Below are 24,632 nucleotides of genomic sequence, written 5' to 3' on the forward strand. Positions count from 1 at the left end.
AGAAGAAATTGTGACCACATTTTACATTTTGCCCAGATACTGAATTGGTGACACTAATATTGGGTGTCTACCTTCAAACTGTGGTGATTGTATAGCTCTTTTGTGCTGCCGGGTTGAATATGTACTGTATGTGAAGCATCTGTGTTTTGCTAAAAAATACACTTAATACCTTTTCATTAAATTGCTTCAAAAGCTTCACTACATATATTATGAGCCTGGACTGACATGGTGGTAAAATGCAACTTGACTGTTTGGCAGTTACTTTTATGTAATTCCATGAGAAGGCAGAGGAACGGGATTTTTAAAAAACATTTCTGATTCATATTCTACTGTCAGGATATAGTGACAGTTTTAGCAAATATGAAAATAATTTATTTTTCATAAGTTACCAACTGTAGCTGGTATGTCAAGACCATTGAATCAACATGCAATTACACGTTATTTTGGGCATATTTTCTTTCCAGTTTTTACACATTAAGCTATTTCTTTTTTTATAGCCTCACAACACATAGCATTTAGATCGGTAGACATCCTCTGGTATTTGAAAGAGTGTATCTAGTTATGTAACCCCTTATTACAGAGTAGTGTGTACTGTTTACATTTAAACCTACACACAACCTGCCATGAGTATCTGAGATTTATGATACAAATAAAAACATGCAAACTCAGTTTTTACTCAGATTGTACTTGCTGTGATGTAACGGTGCTAACCACTGAGCTACTGAGCTACCCGCCGTTTACATTCTGATAGAGAGATACTCATTACAGTAGAAATGTAGCCATGGTAGTTCCGCTTCTATGTATATGAATGCACTTTTATACGTTTTTCTTTTTATACATGTACATATAAATAAATATCTAATCAATAATAGTCTTGTGCTAAATTGAGATTTTATTTTACTGATTTTTTTTTTCTTTGGGGTAGATCCTATTTCATTTGTACGTGTGATCTCTGATTGTAAAGGTTAATCGTTGTCTAAAGTTTGCTCCATTGTTGACAGACATTAATTTAATTTAGGTGGATGTGGCTGTTTTCCTTGTCACCTGCTTCATGACATGCTACAAGCAGTATGTTAGAAAGATGTATGTCTTCTGAAAGTATAATTACTTGTAGGCTACCAAGTATTTTACTTTTTTAGAGGTCTATATAAATCAAAAATATAAGTTAGGACATTCATAAGAAAATGCATTCAGTTTGATTGCTGTCTTCTTCTTGACCTCCACAGTGGTGCTACGGATTCTACGTGACTCACCAGCAGGGGCACACAGGCTTTGAATTTTTCTTTAAGACCGGAGAGCTGAAGAAGAAGTGGCTGGATCAGTTTGAAATGGCTATGTAAGTACACAGAGACATGAACACCACAGTGAGGACAGTTTCTAATCGTGTGTGTGTGTGTGTGTGTGTGTGTGTGTGTGTGTGTTGTGGTGTGTGTGTTTGTGTTGTGTGTGTGTGTTGTGTGGTGGTGTGTGGTGTTCTGTGCTGTGTGTGGTGTGTGTGTGTGGTGTGGTGTGGTTGTGGTGTGTTGTTGGTGTGTGGTTTGTCTTTGTTTTGCATGCATGTTATTCCAATGCCGATAGAGGTGTTGACTCTCTCCTGTGCACTGTTTGATCAGGTCTTTGCTGTTATCAAGGACAAACGGTGTGAAATAGTGCAGTCATGCAGACAGACACAAACTGTTCCAAAGAGGCTGGCAAAAAAACTACATAGAACTCTATGCAACTCTACCTTGATGGTTCTTCAAATCAGTGCTTTATGGAGGTATATCTTTTGTATTATTTTGTAACAGTGGGTAGTTTTTCTCAGGCAGATTTGCTGTCTGCATCCCTCGTTATTTTGACTCACGAGTATACAGTGTTGTGTTTACATTACAGTCTGATTGACAGAACAAATGCTTTTGTGTTTGGGGTGGATATGTATAAAAACAATATTCCTGATATGCATGCTGACTAACTGCCATGGCCCTCCTGAATATATTTTCCCTTAGTGTTCTGGATTATACCTGATAAAATACTTGATGATGCACTGTAGCAAAGTAAAGCAGTGTTTAGGTTTTGTGTACACAGAACTGACATGACCACTAGGACCTTGACACCAGCTCAAATGTGTAATTTCCAAAAGTTAAAGAAGAAATCACCATTTTCCCCTATTTTTGCTTAGATAAAAGATTTGTGTCTGATAATAGCTATGTGTGCCTCTGTGCATTGGGTAATGAAACCAGAAAGGGTCCATTCAGATAAGTGAAAATTGTATCTGTAAAGAGGATGTGCGCTCCTGATGAAGGACTCACCTATGGGAGCACTCAGTATAAGTGGTGTTTGGATGGTGTGTTCAACACAAAAAGATGTTTTTTTTTGTGTTAGTTGTGTTTGTTAATGTTCCAGAAAGGCTGCTTATGTCTGTTGTGCAGGTTTCCCCTTTCACATTTGAGCACATGCAGCTCAAAATTGGATTTTGTGCTGGGGTTAAAATTGGTTTTACTTTAGTAATACATTGCAGATTGTTTTTGACCCAAAAAGTAGTGTTATTTAGTTGATTAAGACGTGACTAAGAATGTTTTGTATATTAAGCAAATTGAAAGTCAATTTCTCCCCCTGAGACATCGTCAGACTACTTTGACGGACTAAAATATCTCAACAAATATCAATGGGGTTGCCATACAATTTTTTTTTTTTACAGACAGTTGTGGTCTCCAGAGAATGCATCGTTAAAGATTTTTTGTGTGGCCATTTTAGGGCTTTATTTGTATAGGACAGCTTAGACTTGAAAAGGGGAGAGAGAGGGGGAATGACACGCAGCAAAGGGTCGGAGTCATACCCGCGGCTGTTTGGAGCTAGATTTGTTTCTTTATTACATGGAAAAAATAAATAATCTGAGAGAAAAAACATCAATTGAAAGAAAAAGTTTCCATACCAATAGCAAAAGAATCATTCTCAAAATACTTCTTTTTTTAAATTCTTTTTTGAACTCTCAAATATAGCTCCAGGGGGGTTGTGCCGCTGCTACCGGGTCTGGAGCTCTCTGTGTCCCGCTGGAGATCAGATCAAGTCAAAGTCAGCAGACCGGCAGACTTAAGTTTTGAGAATCTTTTTTTCACACTGATAGCAAACTATATATTTGAGAGTTTTAAAAAAGTATTTTGAGAGAGATTTTTTTTGCTATTGGTATGACAACGTTTTCTCTCAAATATCTGTTTTCTCTCATAAAATGCTTTCAGTGTAATCAGTGTAATAACTTTTTCTCTCACACACATTTTTTTCTTCTCTCAGATCATTTATTTTCTCGCATGTAATAAAGAAACAAATCGTAGCTCCATGCGACTGTTGCATGGACGAGTAAACCTCTATATACGGGTGCCCGCTCTACCAGGTGCGCCCCAGATTATGCATCTTAATGACTTTTGTGATCTCCTGACTTTTTCTCTAGTTGACATTTGTAGTTTTGATCCCTGACCTTTCATCTAGCGATTTCTTCTTGTTCAATATTTTACCTAATTACTGTGTACATTCCCATGAGCCTCAGCAGTACTTTGTGTTTAGTGCTAATGAGCAAATGTCAGCATGCTAAGACATGCTAAGATTGTTAACATGGTAAACATTTTAGAATGGTCAGTGGGAGCATGACAGCATATTGAAGTTACCATTTAGATCACACCACACCTGTGCCAACGAACAGCATCGCAGAGTTGTTAGCATGGCTGCAGATTATTATTTTTTTTTAACTTCCTTTTAACCCATTTTTGTTTTTTATTTCCTGTCTCAGATCAAACATTCGACCAGAGAAAGCTAACCACAACACCCACCAGTTCAAGCTGCACACATTTGAAAGGATCACTTCCTGTAGTTTCTGTCATTTTCTTGCTCAGGTAATATTTGGGCATATGAACTTGATGATGTCCCTGCAGACCAAGGCTGAGACAAGGTGTACATGAACTGTACTACACATATTATATATAATATATATTATAAATCATAGACCTCATGTGTTATTGTACTGTTCCTAGGAAAATATACTTTTTTTCAATATTGAAGGTATGAAAGGACCACAATGACATTTTACATTTCAGTCTTTTATAAGTTTTCCTGAGGCACTCTTTTGAATTTAGCCTCTAACTTAACTGGAAATGGCTTATTAACACTGGGTTTAATTGAAATAACTAAGGACTGCAACAGAATATTTGCATGTCTCAGTTTTATGGTTTTGGAAAGCTGAAGGACATTTCATTTTTATTATCTTCAGAAGCCTGAAAAATTCTAAATGCCAAGGTATTTCTCTTAAAGACACAGTTGTACATGAAATATATGCTGTGGTTTGTTGTGTCCAGGGGCATCTTTAACCAGGGTTATCTCTGTCTTAAATGTGGGCTGGGGGCTCATAAGGAGTGCCTGGGTCGACTGGGAATCTGTGGGAAAACAGGTGAGATAGATGCTTCCAAAACTGATTGTGTTTAACACTTTTGTCTGTACTGTAACAACTTATCATGACAATTATTAGAAACATTTCAATATTCGCTTTGTATATTTGTGTCCCTCAGAGGACATGACCTGATGCCCTTTCCTCTAATGTTTCTCTGTATGTTAATTGTGTGTTCTTTATACTATTGTAATTTTTTTTTAATTATTTAGGTGGAGGCTTTAAATAAGCCAACTGGGTTTTCTGCCTCTCACTGCACAGTACATTATGTTCATTTTATTTTGTAGAAAAGAACATCAGGCCACACATTCCACTTAATCACGCAAAATCTAAAAATCTAAACGGCAGATTATTATGAAATATACTGAGCACATTTGTGTATTACCATTTTATCTAAAAACTATGGAATTCGTTGTAAATATTTATATTCTACAAAAAATGGTATCTCTCTGGATGATGTAACTCCCCTTACATTCCAACTCAAAAAAAATCTAAATTCTGTTATTAGATTAACTGCCAATTACACATGATGTTTAGCTGTTCTAGCTAAATTATGTTATATTTACCAGATCTTACCCCTGTGTCAAGCTTTATCACCAGTCTGGGGCTGTATTCCAGGCATACATCACCCTCCCTAAATACACAGACAGCTAAAGGCAGCTCAGGCCTTTGACAAGCTTTCTCAGCCGAAGTGCTGTGGTCTTTATGCATTCTGAGGTGATAAGGGCCAGCAGAGGTTGACAGTTGAAGTTGTATGTCAAAAAGCCACCACACACTCATATTGTATTCTCTCTGTGTCTGTCTCTCACCTGACTGCAGATTCTGCCAAGCCAAAGCCTAAGGTAAGACCTGGACTGTTTCTCTACTTTGGATGGGGCACCAATGTGAACATACTGTGAAGCATAGCATAGCAGATCAGATAATATGCACCCACACATGAGGAGTTCTGATTGGCCAAATCCCTGTCAACACTTAACAGCTGGCCAATCAGAGCTCCTGCTGTTGCTCTGGGGGTTGGTTATCATTTCATTTTTTGGTGACACACGTCTTTAAATGAGCTTGCAGATATTGACATAAATCATAATAAAACTATAAACCATAATTAAACAAAAAAGTATACAGTATATAATTCAATACTTCATACTTTATTTTCAGAATAATTAGCAAATTACAGAACACAAAATAAAGAAAGAAACCCTGATTCCTTATCCTTCCAATATAAACCCACGGCCATGGATGGCTTGCATCATGTGGATGCGGCGACAGTTTTGTTGTCATTACTTAGAATTCCTCATGGGGCCTACAGAAATTAGGCACTGTAGCTTTAAAGGGCCGACTGCCTGATTTTAATGCCTTCCAGGGTCTTGCCCAACAGAGAGGACAAGAGGTAATTATAAAATAAATGTACTTGTTTTTGTCAAAACGACATAATTAAGGAACATTTGATAAATGGTTGACAAATAATATATAGATAATAATAAATAGACAAGTGTAATTTTGTCTATGCTTGCGTTCCTCTGATTTAATATGTTTTAATGTACCATCTTAAATCCTTGTTAATGTAGTTTATCTGGGTAAATTAAGGCATTTAAGCGCACCCAATATGCCAGACCGAACACCCTTTTTTATTCTTCCAGGCTTCTACTGGTAACCCGTGTTTTAACGTTACAATTTAATTTTATGTGTTCCCTTAGGAAAAGTCTGCAGAAATGCGGACTTACGGAAAGTGTGCATGAGTCTGTCAAAGTGGACATTGGGAATGGGCTAAAGAGAGACTGCACTAACACAGTGTTATATTCTTTAAAAAGGCCTTCTGCCTAAATAATCACATCCCTATGGTGGTGTCAGTGATGTACCTACAGTATATATTTAAATAAGACTGACATATTTTCAGAAAGGTGTTGTATCCTTTTCTATGATTATATGTGATCTTTCTTTCAAGAGAAATACAACTGTTCATTTCCAAAGACCATTTATCAGTGGGGAGAGGGGAATGAGATTTCCATGTCACCACTATGCATTTCCTGGACACATACAGTGATTTCAATACATTTATTTTTGGAATTAGTTATAGATTTGCTGACACTAAAAAACCCCCGTAAGCAGAACTCATGATCTAATGGGAAGGAAAGTCCTCTGATCTTGGTAAAGGTGTCACAGAAGTTGTACTAAAAATGCAACCTTTGTACACAGCCAAACATAAACACTCTACCGAGGTGGGTTGTGGACAAAATCAGGATACAAGTATTTATGTATTTTTTATTATACTTTTTTTTCCCAAAAAGACAAAATGTTTAGAAGCAGAACTTCTAAATGTGACTCTTGATGTCTGTCTTTCCCTTTTAAAATGGTTATACCACAGATCTAACAGTGAGTGCAACACTCACAGATGATTGTATTAGGAGTATTACTCATTCTTCAGGTCAGGATGACCATGCACAAGGACTACGAATAGCCTCTCAATATTTTTTTTTTTTTTTTAAATAATTCTTCCTTCTTTCCTTGTTTTCTTTCTTTTTCTCTGTCTTGCTTACTTTCTCTCTCCATCCACAGGAAGGCACAACACCACCAGACCCAGGTCAGTATGGCCTGACCTCTTCACCACTTCCGTGAACCTGCTAAGGGTTTTACGTGGTACCTCTTATTAAGCTGCTTTCGTCTTAGTTCTGTCACAAAACAGAAACAGACAGGATGAAAAGGAGATAGTTAGTCAGAGGCCAGAGTGAGACCTAGAAGAGATAGACCCATGTTATCATAACCCCCTTCCCCTCACCTTTTTCATCAAATATTACTCAAAAAGATGTTGTCTTAGAATTGCATTGACACATATCTCTCCTGCTCACAGACAGGCTTCAAAGGAGAAAATGTGCAGTTCCTTATAACATTCGTTCCTTTTTGGAACCAATGAAGAATAGGATGCTGAAGCAAACCTTAACCGATGCACAAAAATACCGTGATGCCTAAACTCAAGACGGCATTGAGATGAATTGGAGTGGGTGGAATCATTATGATGACTATGGCGGGAGAAAAACTGGCAGAATAGCACTTCCAGCAGCCTATATGCCTCTGCCTCAACCGCTGAGCTTGGCCTTTGTGATAAATCAATTTTCATAAGGGGCTTAGTGAGAAAGACAGCCATGCTTATTGTTCTTATTAAAAACATGAATGTGAGATATTCCATTAATCTGAGGTCACCGGCAGCTAACAGTTTCCTCGGGCTGGTCATTAGGGAGCCATGGCTGGAAGGGAGAGGTGTCTGAGGGGGCTAGATGTGTGAGTCTGTCGAGAGTAAGTGACTGTGTCTTTTAAGTTGGCAGGGGTGTTTAGTCTTTGCCTTAGCTGGATGCAGTGGGTGTGTTTGTCTGCCATGCTAAGGAAAGATTGGAGCTGCACCACACAGGAATCAAAGAGACTAATTTCCTGCAAGAGTAAATAGCTGCTTTTTAGGATGGTTTATGGGTTATACCTCAATAAAACTGACTGTCAGGACGCCCACATTTATGTACATGTTAGAGATCAATTGTACTAAAACCTTTAGGACAATGACAGTCAGATTATTCACTTTGTACATATGATTAGTGCAAGAAATGAAAATAATTATGGAAACAAACACCCCAAAATTATCCCACCCACCTCAATTGATATCATGCAGATAGTTTGGGTCTCTGAGATTTTTTTTGTCTATTACCTAAGAGTAATGATAAATCAGGCTACATGTGGTATTACTGCTCTCGCACCCGCTGTATGTTCCTCTGTATAGGACTCTGACCCGCTGTATGTTCCTCTGTATAGGACTCTGACCCGCTGTATGTTCCTCTGTATAGGACTCTGAAAAAATGTTTAAAAAGTTGAGTATAAACGTGTTTGTTTTCCTGTCTGCTAGGTTTACCCCGGATGGTTGTGATCAGAGACTACAGTGGCATCCCCTGTCCCCAGTGTGGGCCCCCACTAAACATTCATGAGGGTGATGTCATTGAACTGATGTTTGCCGACCTGCACAGCTCTTGGTGGCAGGTGCGTGTCATTCAGCTCATCCTCGTTTTATCTCAACATCTGTGACTCTATGAAAAAATCCCATGTTACAACTCACTAGGTTGGCTCGGTGCATGCGATGTCTTCGCAGTGTCATGAGTTTAAATTGGTGCATGTCATTTCTTCTCTCTTTTATGCTGGATATCACGCTATCTGAAAAAGCTTTCAAAATATATTAATGAGGTGACATTAACAATTTATCTCCCTTTGGCCATTATTGTTTATAAATCACATTGTGGTTGTTTTATCACATTCTGTGTCCTGTCAGATAAGCCATAAATATGACATTATTATGAGGTCACAGTAATTAGAAATATCAGTTGAAGATCTGTATCTCAGATTGAATCAGCCTACATCAGATGATCTAACCAATTAGTGGCTACAGCTGATTAATTGAGTGCCACAGTAAGACAATAAAACAGCACACACTGGAGCCTCTGGAGGATGTTTTAATGGTTGGTGCACAACCTCATGTACAGGCACATTTAGCAACCATCTCATGAGGTCAGCCAAAGGTTGACAGCGCTTGACCTTATCTATTTTTGAAAGGATGGGCAATTTATCTGGGGTCTTCCGGCAGCCTCCCTAGCTGTTTCTCACTCTGCTTTACGGCGGCATTAAAGCCTCGTCCTCCTGTTGGTTTGGCTCCAATCAGACTGCAGTCTTTGCCAATGGCACGGCTGGGAGTTGGCGGTTAGCCTGATTTCCTATACTCTGTGTTTCTCTCTGTTGTGACAGAGCACAAGGTGGAGACTGAGGACATGAATGCCAGGAGACTTCTTGTAAGCCGATAGAGCAGCTAGCAGAATGTCATGCTGCAGACCTGATGGCACTGCATTGTTTGCTACCATGGTTACAATGAATGCTGAGAGGGGATAATTAAAGGAATTGAATAATACACATTTGTGTCTATTCCTGTCGTATGCATAATGATCCTGCAACAAGGCCATCCACCAAAAAGTACATTTAGCTTATTTGTTTTGACTTTGCAATTACACTTGCATCACAAATGTATTTAAGACACTGTATCCGTCATGATAAAATGTTGTCTGTTTAAATGTATTTATGGTTTAGAGTCCATTTGTGTGAAAAAAAAAGTACATTTCTGCAAAAATTGACCACAGTAAGGCATATGAACAGCTGGTAAGAGTGAGTTCAGAAATGTAGAATGAAGTAAAAAAAAAAAAAAAAAAAAAAAAAAAAGCATGGAAAAAAAGGCTTTGCAAGTTGTCTCAACAAGTTTGTTAGGTATTGAAAAACACGGAATCTAAAGAAAACCCTGTTTGTTTACAATGAAAACTCCACAGGGTACCTGTAATCTTTGGCGTTCCCAGTGGCGCCAGAGGATGGAATTACAGAACATTGAGAATTCATATCCCCTGTTTCCCAGGAGGCAATTATCCCCCAACACACTGGCAGAACAATACAATCAATCACTGTAATTTCATTTGATCCTTTGGTTGCTGCCTGTTTATGCCAACAGAGTAATAACTTTAATCTTCATCATACGCTTATCGGAGGCATAACAAATAGAGAGGAGCTCTCAAAAAACCTTTGATGAAATGTTATTACACAGAATGAATCATAGAGATAGGCAAAGATTCGCTTTCCAATCTAGTTACTGCCGAGACTTGCACGGTCCCAAAAAGCATTTCATACTCTAATAAAGAGGAGTGAAGAGGAAAGCATAAACAGGGCAGGAAGCTGAATAAGGAGCTCCACATGCCCTCAACACTCACTGTCTTCTCAGATTGACTCAATGGACTTCAAATTGACCTCAAACTCAGATCTCGAAACTTACATTATTTTGAGCCTAATGATGATACAATATATACTGATACTTATTACTGTCTATGAGATAATGTACATTATAGAGAATTACAGTTAGGCAATAAACTGAACATTTACATAGGAGCAAGTTTGTATAACAATTAAGTAATTTGTTTAACCAAAGTGCTTTATTTAATTGGAGAAAAAAAAAGTCTGTCTACTTAATGTTTGTTAAAGGAATTAATGATTTTCATATAAAGCCTGTGTTGTGCTTGAGGCGGGTTAGCTAAAATTCAATTGTTAGTCATTGGTGCAAGCCATAGAGCTCACGCTGTTTGGATATTCAAAAACTAGAATAAGATCCATTATTTAGTGCTAAACGAGGCTCTTGTTTTGATGCAGTACAAATCTAACTGCCGGCAGAGTTTGAACCATAATTAACTTGGGCTGCAAATTAGATGCACTGCTTGTTGTGTGCTAATTGCTGAGGATTTATTGAAACGAGTGTGGGAGGGAGAGGGACGGAGAGAGAAAGAGAGAGTAGTTGCTTTGAGACAAATATAATGCGATTAACAGCCAGTTGCCATTGCAGGGGAAAATTCTGGCGACAAGCAAGATTGGCTTCTTTCCAAGTGATGCTGTGAGGCCTTGCCCATGTGTAAGTGTGCATATTTTTTTATAATCAATAAGACAAATTTGGTGAGATTACAATGCATTTAGTGGGTAATGGCTACTATTGATGTCTTGGCAAAGAAATATAGTGCTTTTAAATTGCACTTTTTCTGCTATAGAAGAATGATTTTAGCCCTTTAGATGTGGCTTGAATACCGCATTACCACAAATGATCTCCACCCTTGTGCATCAACTCCATTAAAACACAAAATAACCGCAATTCTTTTCTATGCCAGGTTCCAAAACCTGTCGATTACTCTGCCCAACTCTGGTAAGCAATGAAAACAAATGACTGAAGATTGCTAACAGTGGCCACAAGTCATTCTTACTATATTTTATTGATTGTATTGACTGTTCTCATCCTCATGTTCAGAATGATTGATTGCAGTGTAAGTGCAGTAGTTGTTCATGGGTGGTTCAGGTTTGCAGGGCCTATGGAGAGATACCAGGCTGAGGTGGAGCTTCTGGACCGAGGAAGCAGCACCTATCTGGTTCGACACAGGAGTAAAGAGTGCACTGAATATGCCATTAGCATAAAGTACGTGACATGGTTGCTTTTTTCCATTTATTTTCATAGCAAGTCTCTAAAAATTTTCATTCACTTCAGTTTACCAAGAACGTGGAATAAACAAAACACATGCAGTCAACAGCAGTCTTGTGGGAAAAAAACTCCTTATTTTGAGAGGCGAGTGGCAAGAATCATTCAAGCAAACAAAATGCCCACTTGCAAATAACAGCTCTGTATAACAATTGTGAAGTATCTGAAAACAAACAGCTTATCAAATGTTAAAAGTGAATGGGCCACAGCAGGAGGAGGTCATACTGTGTTCCACTCATGCCAATGAAATACAAGAAGTTATAGTGAATACATAATCATGAAGAATGGAAAAAGTATGCCTGGTCTGATGAATCACAGTCGATCCTAAAATGTAGATGGTGGGGGACAGAGAAAAAGTTTAAAGGGTTGTTTCACCCAAATTGCAAAAAACACATTTTCTCACTCACACTGTCTAGTTGTAGCAAGCAAATAGTTTTGCCCAAGTTTTGAGATATCTGTCTCAGAGCTGCATAAATAAAGGAGGAACCAAACCCGGTGTAAGATTTCATCATATTCTGTTATATAAACATGAATAGATTTAAACCATTGTTCTGTTTGTTAAACTTGGGGCCCATGAAATTCAAGGCTTTGCATGCATCATGTGCATTTATAACTTTAAACGTTAACAGATAACATTGTTGAAGAAATGACATTTGGATTTGTTAAATACAGTGCATAATGAACATTTCAATTATTTTGGCCGTCAGAGGATGAAAACCATCCACATTTATGAGAACACAATGAATCGGCCATTGTTGTGTATAGACACACATAGCTTTATTCCTTCAATGTGGCCCTTGAAAAATGTTTTCAAGTTAATATTTGCCCTGGATAATTGTTGATTCATTTTGAACTAACCAGCACAGAAGAAATAGTCTCTATAAAAATGGTTGATGTTGCTGTTGTTATTTTTTAATCAATTAATAATCAATACATCCAAAATTATATTACGGCTCAGGTACAAAAAGGTAAATATCCCCTAACTTGGGCAAAGAGGTTGAGGTAACTGAGAAAAGTTTTTTTTCTAATTTGCCCTTCCTGTGACAGTTTGTTTGAACTTTACATTAAACCTAAACATTGTTGCAGTTCATTTTAGTTTACCCTGATTGTTGGATTAGTTCACACATCTCAACTGAATGCAGCATGAGAAAAAAGTTGAACTGGATCTATTTCACCATCTATCTATTTTCTGTGTCTCAGACATATGTTCAAGGAGAGCCTGGCAGCTTTGCATCATACTATTTGCTCCTCTTTGGCTATTAGTCTTAGAAATGCATTTCAAAAGAAGGCCAGCAACGCACTTGAATTGTAGATAAAACATCCATCCCTTTAGGCCTAAATAAGTGGCTGCTTTATCTGCAAGTTGAGTGCCTTGGTATCTGTCTTTTGAAATACAACACTGGCCATTTAAATAGTGACTATCTTTCAGGCTACATCAAAGCTTGTTCAATCTTTAAAAAAAAGGACTATCTAGTCCTCCTGACCTGGCATGACGGCTCTAGGAGATTATAACGATTGAGTGTGCACTCTGAAATAGTGTTTTGGACTATTTAGCCAGTGACACACCATTCCAGCCCATTTGGTTTGGTGGACTCATACTGTCCCTCATTCAAAGCTTTGATGTACAGGGCCACTGCAATCCTAATAGCTTGTCTCACTGCTCAAGATCATTATCAGGATGGCCGTTTGAGATAATGAAGCTTTATAAAGAGAGCTGCTACTAATCAACTGGAACTGCCTAGTGTCAAACACTGTGTGTGTCTGGTGTGTGTGTGTGGGGGCCTTGGAGCCTATAGTAAGAAGGAAAGACTCATCAAACAGGGCTCATCTGTCCATGTATTACTCGCCCTATATTCATAATGTACCTGTTAAATTGCGACACAATTATATACACTGCATTGAGATATACAATGCAAATATATCTCTGGTGTAACTAGCATATCGCCGTTTGTGAGGCATGCAGTATAAAGTATATTTGTGTATTAGGGATTATACATACGGCACTGCTTTACAAAAGACCTCACCTGGTGCTCACATGTACTGAACTGTGTTCCTATAAAAAGATTTCAAATGAAACAAAGAAGAAAACATGGTTTGTTAAAATGCCTATAATCATGTCCACTACCTGTGTCACATGTCCGCATTACCTGCGAAGAAGGGTCACAAGTACAGTGGTATACAGTATGAATTCATTTTACAGGGTAAGACTGGGTAATCCCATGATGCTTCTATTATTATCTGATGTGAGTGAATTGGATCTGATTTCCACAGCAGCAAAAACCCAAGGTGTTCTTGTCAAACAAAGTTACTTGGCTCATCTCAGTGCGGTAACCGACAGTCACCTCAGACAGACCTTCGTGATGGTTCACCATTGGGACTGCATTGATGTGAAAGCATGTATAGTTGATTAGCAGCCCATGTCTTATTCATCCTCCACAGGTTCAACGATAAAGTCAAGCACATTAAGATTCTGACCAAGGATGGTGCTTTTACATCGCAGAGAGTCGGCTTTTCAAGACTGTGCTGGTAAAGGTTTTTAACTTTGTATGGATTTTTGTGACCTATAAACTATTTAAATATCAATAAGTATAATTTTGAAATTGCATTGCAGTCCCTTGAGATATATCTCAGCATGCAAGTTAAAGGTTTACTTTTATTTTATACAGTGAAAAAATTTGTCTACTAGTTTCTAAATTTGTGCATGCACTCACATATATATACACACACTACAGTTATATATAACTATATTAGATATATATATATTATTATTATATTATATATACACACACACAAAGACCTGCGCACATGTATTTACTTTTATTTATATATGTTTGTACACAATACCATCTAGATTTATCCTGGATTATCAATGATTAGGGTGTGTTTTGTTTTATTGTGATTGTTTTACACAGGACTTGGTGGAATACTACAAGCAGCACTCTCTAAAGGAGGGTTTCAGCAGTCTTGACACCACTCTGCAGGTCCCCTATAAGGAACTGTCCAATGGAAACATGCCCAATGCCATTACCAAGGCTGGCAGTGGTGAGTCTGCTTCAAAAACATTCAGGTTGCCTTCCTGAGACGGAGGGAAATGCTACCAGATCAGATATTGATCAGGTTACAGTTGAACGTAAAAAGCATTTGTTTTGACCTGTTTGCAGTACCGGAGGGGTGGGTTTAGCTACAACAGTTCAATTTGGATAAAGGCAGGTGAGATGTTTTTTCTCTGGGAAGTAGACGTTCATGTAAAGCCTTTTTGTATGACCAAAACAGTCAATGGGAACTGATATTGCTCAGGTCATCAATTAGAAACAACAGAACACAACAGTTTGCTGAAGTCAGTAGGCCTTTCTCCCATGCTATATGTCATTACTACAGACCAGCTAACGTACTGAATGCCCTCACCTCTACAGAACTGTAGAAAAATGTCCCACCTTACATTACAAAATGATGGTGACAGAGCATTTGCTGGGTGATTCAACACTCCAGTTGAAACTGTGTCTTTATACCGGAGGCAGTCGTGTCTTTAGATGTGACATGCTAGAAATATTTATCACGGCATAATTAGGCCTACCTTACATGATTACCTGCAGAACAATGCTGGATGGAAGAAAGCAGCCGTTTTTGTTGGTTGATCATCTTTTCCTTATCACAATTAAGTCAAATACAGCATTTTTATGTATAATGTACTTTAGGTTTGACTACAAACACAAAACTTCATCTCCTTATGACATGGCACGTGGTGTACAAGAAATGTTTACTATTGTTTTTTTTAGTTGTTTTTTTTACTAACTAGCAAAAAGTGCTTACTGTAGTTTTGTTCAGTGATGTAAGATGTCAAACATTTCAAAAACTAGCTAGCTAGCTAACTTTCTATCTTACTATTAGAGGAGGTAAATCCCGATACAGCTACTGTAGCTAACATTATGGGGCGAAACTCTAATCAAGATGGTTTTATACCCACAATGTACATCCAGTAAACCAGACTAAGATCAAGCTGATCAAATCCTATATACGTAGATTGCAATGTATTTCATGTGCATTTGTGCTTTGAATAAATGTGTTTTTCCTTACCCAGTGAAGATATCCAAATACAGATGGCATGTTAATGCCAAGTGTGAATGAGGTAAAATAGAGACACAGGGTACAAAGGGAAAATATGGGATTAGAGAGAGAGAGAGGCAAAGCAAAAGACAAAGGAGGGAGTGAGACAGACAGGGGTAAAAGAAAGAGAAAGGAGCCTCGGCAGCTCACCAGGCTTGGCAAAGAGGTCCCAGTCAGGGCTCAATGCCCCAGGCAAGCACCAGGAGCCTGCTACTCCAAACGTCACAATGAGCATGCTGCTCAGCTCCGAGATGGCTTCACAATTTTCCTGACAGGACATGACATTTCACTTGGGCTGGTAGCGGAGAAAACTGTGTGACAGCCGCCTGCTGACACATACCTGGGGGATACCCCTGGTCCAACTGTGCCTGTTTTCACAAAACTGGGAAAAGTTTGAAAATATGATCTGATGTAAAAGAGCATAAAGCAGCTGGAGGTAAACTGTCTTAACTAAAAAAGAAGGTGTTTGTGTAAACAAGCACAGCCGCTGCAGCAGACGCAAGCAGACGAACGCTGGAACAAAGTTAAAAGTTAGCCGTTTCTGTCTGTTCGGATGTAAAATTCTGCTACATCCTTGTCCCTCTGCCTCCTTTAGCGGCGTCGGTCTCCCAGCGCATCAGGCTTCAAAGCAGCTCTGCAAGAGGTGTGTTTGTGCATCGCTGCCATTCACCGTGCTTCCTTATGTGAGGAAGCCTTGACAGACCCGCCATTGCCTCAGTACATTCTGGGATAGATTATTATTGCCTTAAGTCGTCCACCCCCATAGACAGACTTAGTGTGGGCACCACGTTCTGTGTCTGGTAAACAGCCTCCGTGGAAAGACAGATGTCATGCCAAAACAAAACACACACACACACACACACACACACACAAAATGGTTTGAATTTCAAAACAGATACCTCTTAGCAAGGAAAACAGAATGCAAGGCTGAGCAAACAATCACAAGATGCAGAATTATTGAGTAACTTGTTTGTGGAAACGCCAGCCAGCATTTTTAATTAGCCCTTAGTGCTTTTGATTTTGTAGTAAATTATCAGTGTTATCGGGTTAGACAATTCTGTTGTCTAAAGTTAATGATCATGAGTTATGCAATATCTGTCAAAATGAGATCTGAAATTATTAGATTCATTAGATAAATACTGAAAATATAGGTTATAGGTTATTTAGTTTGACCACACTGAACTCTATCATCTTCTTGTATCAAATCCTAGTGCTAGCTTATGCTAGTATGTACAGTACTATTTATTTATGTATGTACACATACAGTAGCCTATGTGACTGTTTATACGGTGTATACTTCCTGCAGGTATGTTTATAGTTGTTTGTATGCACTCTGGTCAGACAAACAGTTGAAACATACTGGCCTGGCATTTACATATCCCTCTGGGGGAGACAGAAGAAGGAACCATATTGTTGTGATGACAGCAGGTGGTTTTCTCAGTCGGAGGGTCTGCTGGCTCAGTTGGGATTTCAGAATGGGAGCATAAGTCGTTGGCTCTGCGCACTGCACATATGTTTATGATACTCTGAGACAGGTTTTTTTTTACAACTCCGGAAAGTTTTCACCAATGCAATCTTTCATCGCAATAATGGCAAGAAGACCTGTAGACATGTAATGTTCACATTTGATTGGCCACTGCAGAGCCTTGTAGGGTGACATTATGTTGCATAGCAACAAAAGTAGAGCTTGGTTAGACTATTTTTGCTGGAAGACCCGTTTTTCCCCCCAGGGCCCTCTGCATTGGCGATGCCACTGCAAGGCTGGACTGGCCTTGTTCAAAGGAACGATGAGGCAGTGTCTTTTTCATGCAGAGTTGGCCCTGGGTCACAGCATTTCAAATCATCCCAAAGGTGTTGGATGCGCCTGAGCTCAAGGATCTGTGCAGGCCAGACAAGTTCTTCCACATCAAACTTAAAGAGAGTATTTCTTTATGGACCTGGCTTTGTGCAAGGGGGCATTGTCATTGTCATGTTGAAACAGTAAAGGCCCTCTCCACACTGTTATCAAACAAATGGAAGCACAGTATTGTCTGAAATATCAGTGTGTGTTGTATCATTAAGACTTCCTTTATTGGTACAAAGAAGCATAGCCCAAATAGTGAAAAAACTCCTCAAACCAATGTCCGCATACTTTTGTTTATATCCAAAAGTAAGTTAATTATGCATGTTAACTACTTACTTTAAACCCACCTTCTATTGGTCAGTATTACACAAAAACATGTGCCAGGTGAAACGACTAATTGTCTGATGCTTTCATTGTTTTGATTCCTCTCTCACTCACTCTCCTCTCCTACCCGTCCTTGTTTTTTCCTTGTTCTTTAACTTTGTCAACTTTTCCCCTCTCTCCTTTCCCCTCTGTCATAATCTCTTCCCGTCAAACTTGTGTTTACTTTGCTTATGTTTTCTCTTTGCTCCCACTACGGCCTCTTCCCCCCCCCCCCTGCTCCATTTCTCTTTAGTTCCTCTTGGCGGCTGCAGCTTTGTTCCGCCTTCCTCTTCGCCTTTCTGGTCAGGTACAGGTACATCTTTTCTTCTCTGTGTGGATCTCCCTTGCAGTATGCCCACATTTCCAGTTTTCCGTAAAGGTTTTCCTATCTTTGTTAAATAATGTAATTTAATGATGGGGGGGGGATTATAACATAACAATTGATAATAACATATCAATTCAGCTAATTAAAAAGAGACAAACACTTTTATTGTGGAACAATAAAATAACTAGCAGTTGCAATGCTGCAGCTTTCTTCAGCATTATATTAGAGTTGGATTCTCCAAACTGAACAGACAATAATCATCTATAGTTGTGGCGTGTCGCCTAATTTTGTAGTAGGCATTGTGGCCCACGTTAGGGAAACAGGGAGCCTGGCTTAGGCCTGCTGGGAAGCTGCTTATACACAGCGCGCAGAGTAGCCGGAAGAATTTGTGCAACCGCCGGCAAAAGACGACATGCTTGAGAGACCAAGATCCTTAGTGTTAATCTACCATGTGTTGTGTACATTTATTTTCATCGTTTGTATGTAGGGTAGTTTGTAGGCTGTTCCTCCTGTTCTCTTAACACATCCATCGTTCCACCCTCTCTAAAGGAGCCAAGGCCGTGAAAACAATGGATATAGCATCTTTTAAAGTAAGGCTAAATCATGGATAACAGTGGAGGTATTTTGATGGTGCTAACATAATTAATGTTATAAGTTAGTTGGCAAGCTCAAAAAAGTGACTTTACAAATAGTTGTATTGATCAACAGTGCCCCACTGCGGAAAACATGCTTGGTTGAGAGCCATGAAACATGCATCTGCACACAGGTAGCTGTTTTTCCCTCTTCAACCTTTATTATATGGTCGCTTAGTTTTATTAGCAGTTTGTTAAAATTCAACGCCGAGTTCATTTGGTACCCAGAAATACAGCCGTCAAGTGTGAAGCAGATTCAATGAACGGTTCTCAACACACACACACCAACACACACACACACACACACACACACACACACACACACACACACACACACACACACACACACACACACATCTGTTTTTTTAATTGGATATCATTTTTTGACTACAAGGTTAGCAATGGCAGTAACCATGTTGGATTAATGAGTAAATGCTCCCAAGTTAGAATAGCGGGAGGTTTCACAATTTTTCTTATTCTGCCAACATGGCATGAATTCAGCTCAAAAGTCTATTGCGATTACTTTGTTTGTATCTGCCTTTGTGTGCACGAGCATATGCATGCATGTATGTGTGGGCTTGATCTTCTTCTTTGCATGATAGGCCTGTATGTGCATGAGGGAGTAGATTTATTCCTTTTATCCTGCATATCTTCCCAGTTGTGTCACCTGTTTTTCCACAGATAAGGGAAACAAATATGCACACCTCTGTTCACAAGTGATATGAGTCCTGACCTGCATATGTAGGAATAAACTTGTATAACCTGATAAGTGTTACGTTGAACATTAACATTTAATGAACACATCACCATGATAACCCATAACCTGTCATCTATATTTTCTATCTCATATCTCCGTCTGTGATTCTGTGGTTTTGCTTTTACACATAGTATGACTCAGGCACAGAAGTCAAGACTCTTTACTGCATTATTATTCTTACAAAAAAGCCATAGGCATTTCACTGTGCATAACACTTGTTGGAAATGTGTTTCATACCATTGTAAACCATATACAAACTACAAAAATCTAAAGAAATATTGTATAATGATAATATACCACTGTATATTAAAGGTAGAGAAACTGTATAGCTACAGCACCGTATACATATAATATAGTATTTGTACATTTGTAGTTAAGTGGTTGCTCTTAGAACTTCCCTCTTAGAAAATCCTTCAGAATCTCTGACAGTATTATCATAATATTTGTGAAATTAAGTGGAGATAGTGCTCAATTATAAGACAAGATGTCTTTTTCTCAGTGTTTTCTCCCAGGGTGGTGGGTATTGCAGTGGCACGCTATGACTTCTGTTCCAGAGACACACGGGAGCTCTCCCTGCTGCAGGGAGACATTATCAAGATCTATACCAAGATGTCCAATGGGTGGTGGAAGGGAGAGGTCAACGGCAGGGTAGGTCTGCTGTAGGATCCTGTCATTATGGCAACGTTTTGTACACATTTTATTTCCTCTTTACCTTGGTTTTTTGTTCCATCTGTGCTTTTTATATGTTCAGTGGCAACTATTGTAAAACTATTCTCTACACATGTATTCTACGTATTCAAACAGTATTATTACACATTCAGTTGATTAGACCGTTCTCTCTTGAATATCATGCATTAAACTGTGGTATTGTGTCATAATGTTCTGGTATCAGTTAATCTGAATAAAAGTAATCAATTTCTACCCTCTTAGACCTTAAACAAAAAAAGTTTTTTTTGCTTTTTTTAGTCTTTTTTTGTCTTTTTTTTATTATTTTTTTAGTGGTAGAGTTTCAGTGTATGTACTGACCAAAAAAGTATACAAATATTTTAGTGTTCAAACTAACTAAATCTCAATCAGAAATTGAGGCATGTGTAGGCCGGGCCAAAATTAAGTTTACAAGGACTTTAGTGAGAGAAATATATATATATATATATATATATATATATATATATATATATATATATATATATATAACACACACTGTATAATTGTATCCTATTTGGTTGCTTCTTAGATGGGCTGGTTCCCTTCTACCTACGTGGAAGAGGAGGACTGAATTTCCGGGATGTATGACATTTATTCAGCGTTTGTTAAGAGCTGACCACCTCCAGCGAGCGTCGCGCTGCTCTGCCACTCTCTGTGCCCTGCAAGTAAGATCTCTTTGATAAAACCCTGAGTCTCGGACTGAAGAGGAAGCAGTGGTGCCCTCAAAAACCTTACACTGCCCTCTGACAGACTCTCAGACAGAGCAGATGTCAAATCACAGTTTCCAGGAGTGTCATGCCATATCTCGCCTCTGTTCGGCCCTGTCTGCCCCAGCGGCCCACTGGGAAGTTCCTGTGCTGTACCCAGATAGCTCTCCCTCCTTCCTTCCTGCTCACCTTGTCTTATTATTGATGACTCCTTTGGCTGGTGCGAGACTTGCCTTCACTGTCATCATGTTTCAATACCAGGAAGGCTCAGGCACCCACCTGGAACACAGATCCTGCTGACAGCGCACCGCCCAGGTACCACACCAAATTGAAAAGCAGGATCTTAGGGGCTTTGACTGTTGTTGGAACACTATTCTTGACTATTCAGACTTTTGTTTTTAACGTTCTGTCCAAGACTTTTATTTTTTAACGATTAAATCGCTGGAATAATATAAACTATGTGATATTTAAATGCAGTTGCTCAATTGTGATTTGACACAGTTTGAAAAAAAAGGATGGAAAGATGTCAGTGCCACAGCGTGAAGGATTGATCTGTCATGCACATGCGGTGTGTTTGCCATCTTAATGACTATTAGTATTGTGGAGCCAAGGGTGATTGGTCATATTACAGGACAGCACGTCTAGAAGCAATGTAGTTGATAATGTTGTGGTGGAAGGTGTTTAAATACACCAGTGATAAAGGTATGTCTTCAAGCTTTGATTTCTGCTGTTTAATTTATTTGTAGTCATTGTTTAGTTGAATAACTACCTCAACTTTAAGAAGCATCTTCAGGAGACATTGGATTGATGTCAAAATTTAAAAAGTAGTTCACCCTTTACTGTTTCCACCTACATGTAAAGCAACAGTTCCCATTTTGGAATTTGTTTTGCTTTCTTGCCAAAAGTTTGGATGAGAAGATTAATACCACTCTTATACAGTATGCTTCTATTCAGTATGAAGCTACAGCCAGCCGCTGGTTTAGCTGCATGAATAGACTCCTTTGCAAACATGAATTAGTTTGGTAATATGTGAAATTTAGTCAATTTTTGTGGCAACAACAACTTTATTCTACATGATAATGCTGATTTTTCAATCAGCGGTTCTCACTACAACCAAGCTAGACAGAATCAAGCTCTGTTTCTCAAGACAATATATACTTAGTAAATTACTATATTGAAGGCCTTTTAACTTGGAGACCTGGTGACTCCCTTTAGAGCCATCTGAAGGCAGTAGGTATCTGTTCCATCTGCAGTCTCTAATTGGAGTGATGTTGCACACAGCAGATCGCACAGGGTAAATTTTGAGCAACCAGCATCAGACTGCTGTAAAATAACCACAGAAACCTCCCTGCCCATATGCACATCTAGCATGTTGTTTTGATTTATTATTCTAACTCTCTCAGGATCAGTCTTTCTGATCCCAACCTGAGTGTGCCCAAGTGTGCCACAGGTGCATCAAGCCATGAAATTTTCAAAAGTGTGTTTGGCACTGTCCCGACCAACTTGGCAGAGCAGACTTGAATCTGGAATTGCTGATGGGTTCAAGAAAATGAAGTCAGCGGAGGGTGTTCTCTTGTGTGTAGCAGCTAACCATCGACTTGTAGAGGTAAGGAGAACAAATGCTCTGTGTAGAGAAAGTACTGACAGTTTCTGATTCTGTGGGCAAAAATTCCACAATACCCTTTCAGCATATTATGATTCAGGTGGTCTGAGAGAAAAAAGTCTTGCACCCTTTTGGCCCTGTTTTAGAAAATCTAGCCCATGACTAGTGACTGGGCATGAATATGCATTTTTCCCAAATTACAAATATAGTGAATCATTTGAAAGGAAGAACAAAAAAATCATATTTAATTTTGCTCCCATTCAATGGCACTAAAGGGAAAAAGAATGCCCGGTTCTTATGTTTCGCTTCATATACGTGAAATCATCAAATAGGCAAAGAAAAAGAAAAAGAAAGTCAAATAAGTTTTAAAAGGCCATGTGTGTGGGGTAGATTGTGTAATTGGAGGTATAGGTAGATACTTCACTACGAGCTGCTTTTGATCATTCTGTTTTACAGGTTTTGTGTTTACCTCAACTCTTTTTGGAGTTAAAATGAATGATTCAAGGGTGATGTAACACCTGTTCACTGTAGTGCAAAGTAGCACAAGAGCGTTGAGTGATGCTGTTTTCCTTCAAACGTTAACATCCCGCTAGCCATGTGTGACATCAATATTTAATAAAAGCGCACTCTTTGAATTGTACTGTTGAAATTTGATAGGCTATTCTTCCCTCTTCAAATGTTGGCTTTGTGGTTGCATCACAAATCATAGCTGTGTCTGACATAGTTATGGACGCACAGTAGAGAACTGGCAGTGCTCAAATTATGGCTAAACAAACATAACAGAAAAGAGAGACACCAGAAAGCGGTTGTGGAATGGAAACATGCAAGCTTAGCGAAGCTCTATGTCTAAATTTGCATCACCGAAACTGAAAACAATCTCAAGCCCCTTTCACCAGTGTCAAGTTAACATTTGTTGCCATATCACATATTATCACATATCACATACTGTACATATAACACATTTCCTGACTCCTTGGCATGTTTAAAACAACAAAAGGTATTGGTATATCCAAAAAGTCATTTGATAACATACATGAATGTGTTAACTATACAAACAGGGACGTGGTTTGGCAGAGAAAATCATGGTTTACACCATTGCTTCCAGCAATAATGCTTTATTTTCTAATTGATAAAAAAGTGTGTTGAAAAACAACTTTATATCCTTTGAACTTTTAGTACGAAGTTAGTTATTGTCAAATCATGTCTGTTACCATATGTCTGTACTGGGTTTTGGCATATTTTTCTGCAGTGTTCTGATGCTCTCAACCTATTACACTGAGTCTGTGTTTGTCGGTTGATGTGCTCTGTCAACGGTTTTATACACATTCATTTATTACCTTTTTTCTTTTATGTATTTTGAACTATAGGATTAAACAGAAATGCACTGTCAAATTTGACAATGCAGTTACACACCACTGTCTCACAATATCAGTATTCTGGTAATGTAAACAGTCCCTCACTCGTACTTTCCCTCACTGCTCTGCAGTCTCTCTTATGACCAAACTCAGCAGAGGTAGGGCTCTGCTGCGCTAACAGTAACCCTCCCGTCACAAAGAGGCAAAAGGAATGGCTCCCCTAATACTCTTCTGCTCCTTAATCTGCCTGTTCCTGTTTTAGCCAAATAGATAAAAGGCGATGACAGAGAAGTTGGACAGCAGCCAGAGAGAGAGAGAAATGGGTGTACAAGGTTGCATGGAGTAGATAACGTGCAAAGAGAACGGGGATGGTGTAGGGGAATGTGTGTGGATCTGAGAGAGAGACAAAAGACAGACAAAGAGAGCAAAGGAAGCCATGCATCATTTTCATCTGTCTGAATGATCTCCTTAACCCCCAGTCTTTGCCAGTCGGCCCTTCTGGATCTCTATATGGGGTTAAACAGGGATTTAGTAAAAGCTGAAGCTGCTGAAGAGCTCTCGGTTTCTCTCCAAAAGACTTTATCTGTAAGATTTATATTAAACTGATGACTGGTGACTATCTAGCCCGATACAAAATCACAAAACTACAATACAGAGTTTTTCTGTATTCAGAAAAGGTACATAAAACCTGAATTGTACGAGAAATGAGAATGTAGAAACATTTATCCAGTCTTGTTGCAAAACTAAGAGAACCT

General features: G+C 38.8%; 1 protein-coding gene across 1 annotated transcript in view; it reads left to right on the forward strand.

The window, feature by feature from the left end:
* Nucleotides 1-23,162, forward strand: part of LOC116698498 (guanine nucleotide exchange factor VAV3-like) — a 49,555-nt gene extending 26,393 nt beyond the window's left edge. Inside the window, 15 exon segments of the mRNA XM_032530442.1 lie at nucleotides 1,227-1,336; nucleotides 3,761-3,858; nucleotides 4,319-4,414; nucleotides 5,231-5,253; nucleotides 6,965-6,989; nucleotides 8,295-8,425; nucleotides 10,806-10,871; nucleotides 11,122-11,156; nucleotides 11,307-11,423; nucleotides 13,923-13,963; nucleotides 13,966-14,009; nucleotides 14,396-14,525; nucleotides 18,047-18,100; nucleotides 20,007-20,155; nucleotides 20,742-23,162. Coding sequence (XP_032386333.1) covers nucleotides 1,227-1,336; nucleotides 3,761-3,858; nucleotides 4,319-4,414; nucleotides 5,231-5,253; nucleotides 6,965-6,989; nucleotides 8,295-8,425; nucleotides 10,806-10,871; nucleotides 11,122-11,156; nucleotides 11,307-11,423; nucleotides 13,923-13,963; nucleotides 13,966-14,009; nucleotides 14,396-14,525; nucleotides 18,047-18,100; nucleotides 20,007-20,155; nucleotides 20,742-20,783 — 1,161 coding nt within the window. The 3' untranslated portion in view covers nucleotides 20,784-23,162.
* The last annotated feature ends 1,470 nt before the right edge of the window (nucleotides 23,163-24,632 follow it).

The sequence above is a fragment of the Etheostoma spectabile genome, chromosome 12 (assembly GCF_008692095.1).
Source record: "Etheostoma spectabile isolate EspeVRDwgs_2016 chromosome 12, UIUC_Espe_1.0, whole genome shotgun sequence".
NCBI lineage: Eukaryota > Metazoa > Chordata > Actinopteri > Perciformes > Percidae > Etheostoma > Etheostoma spectabile.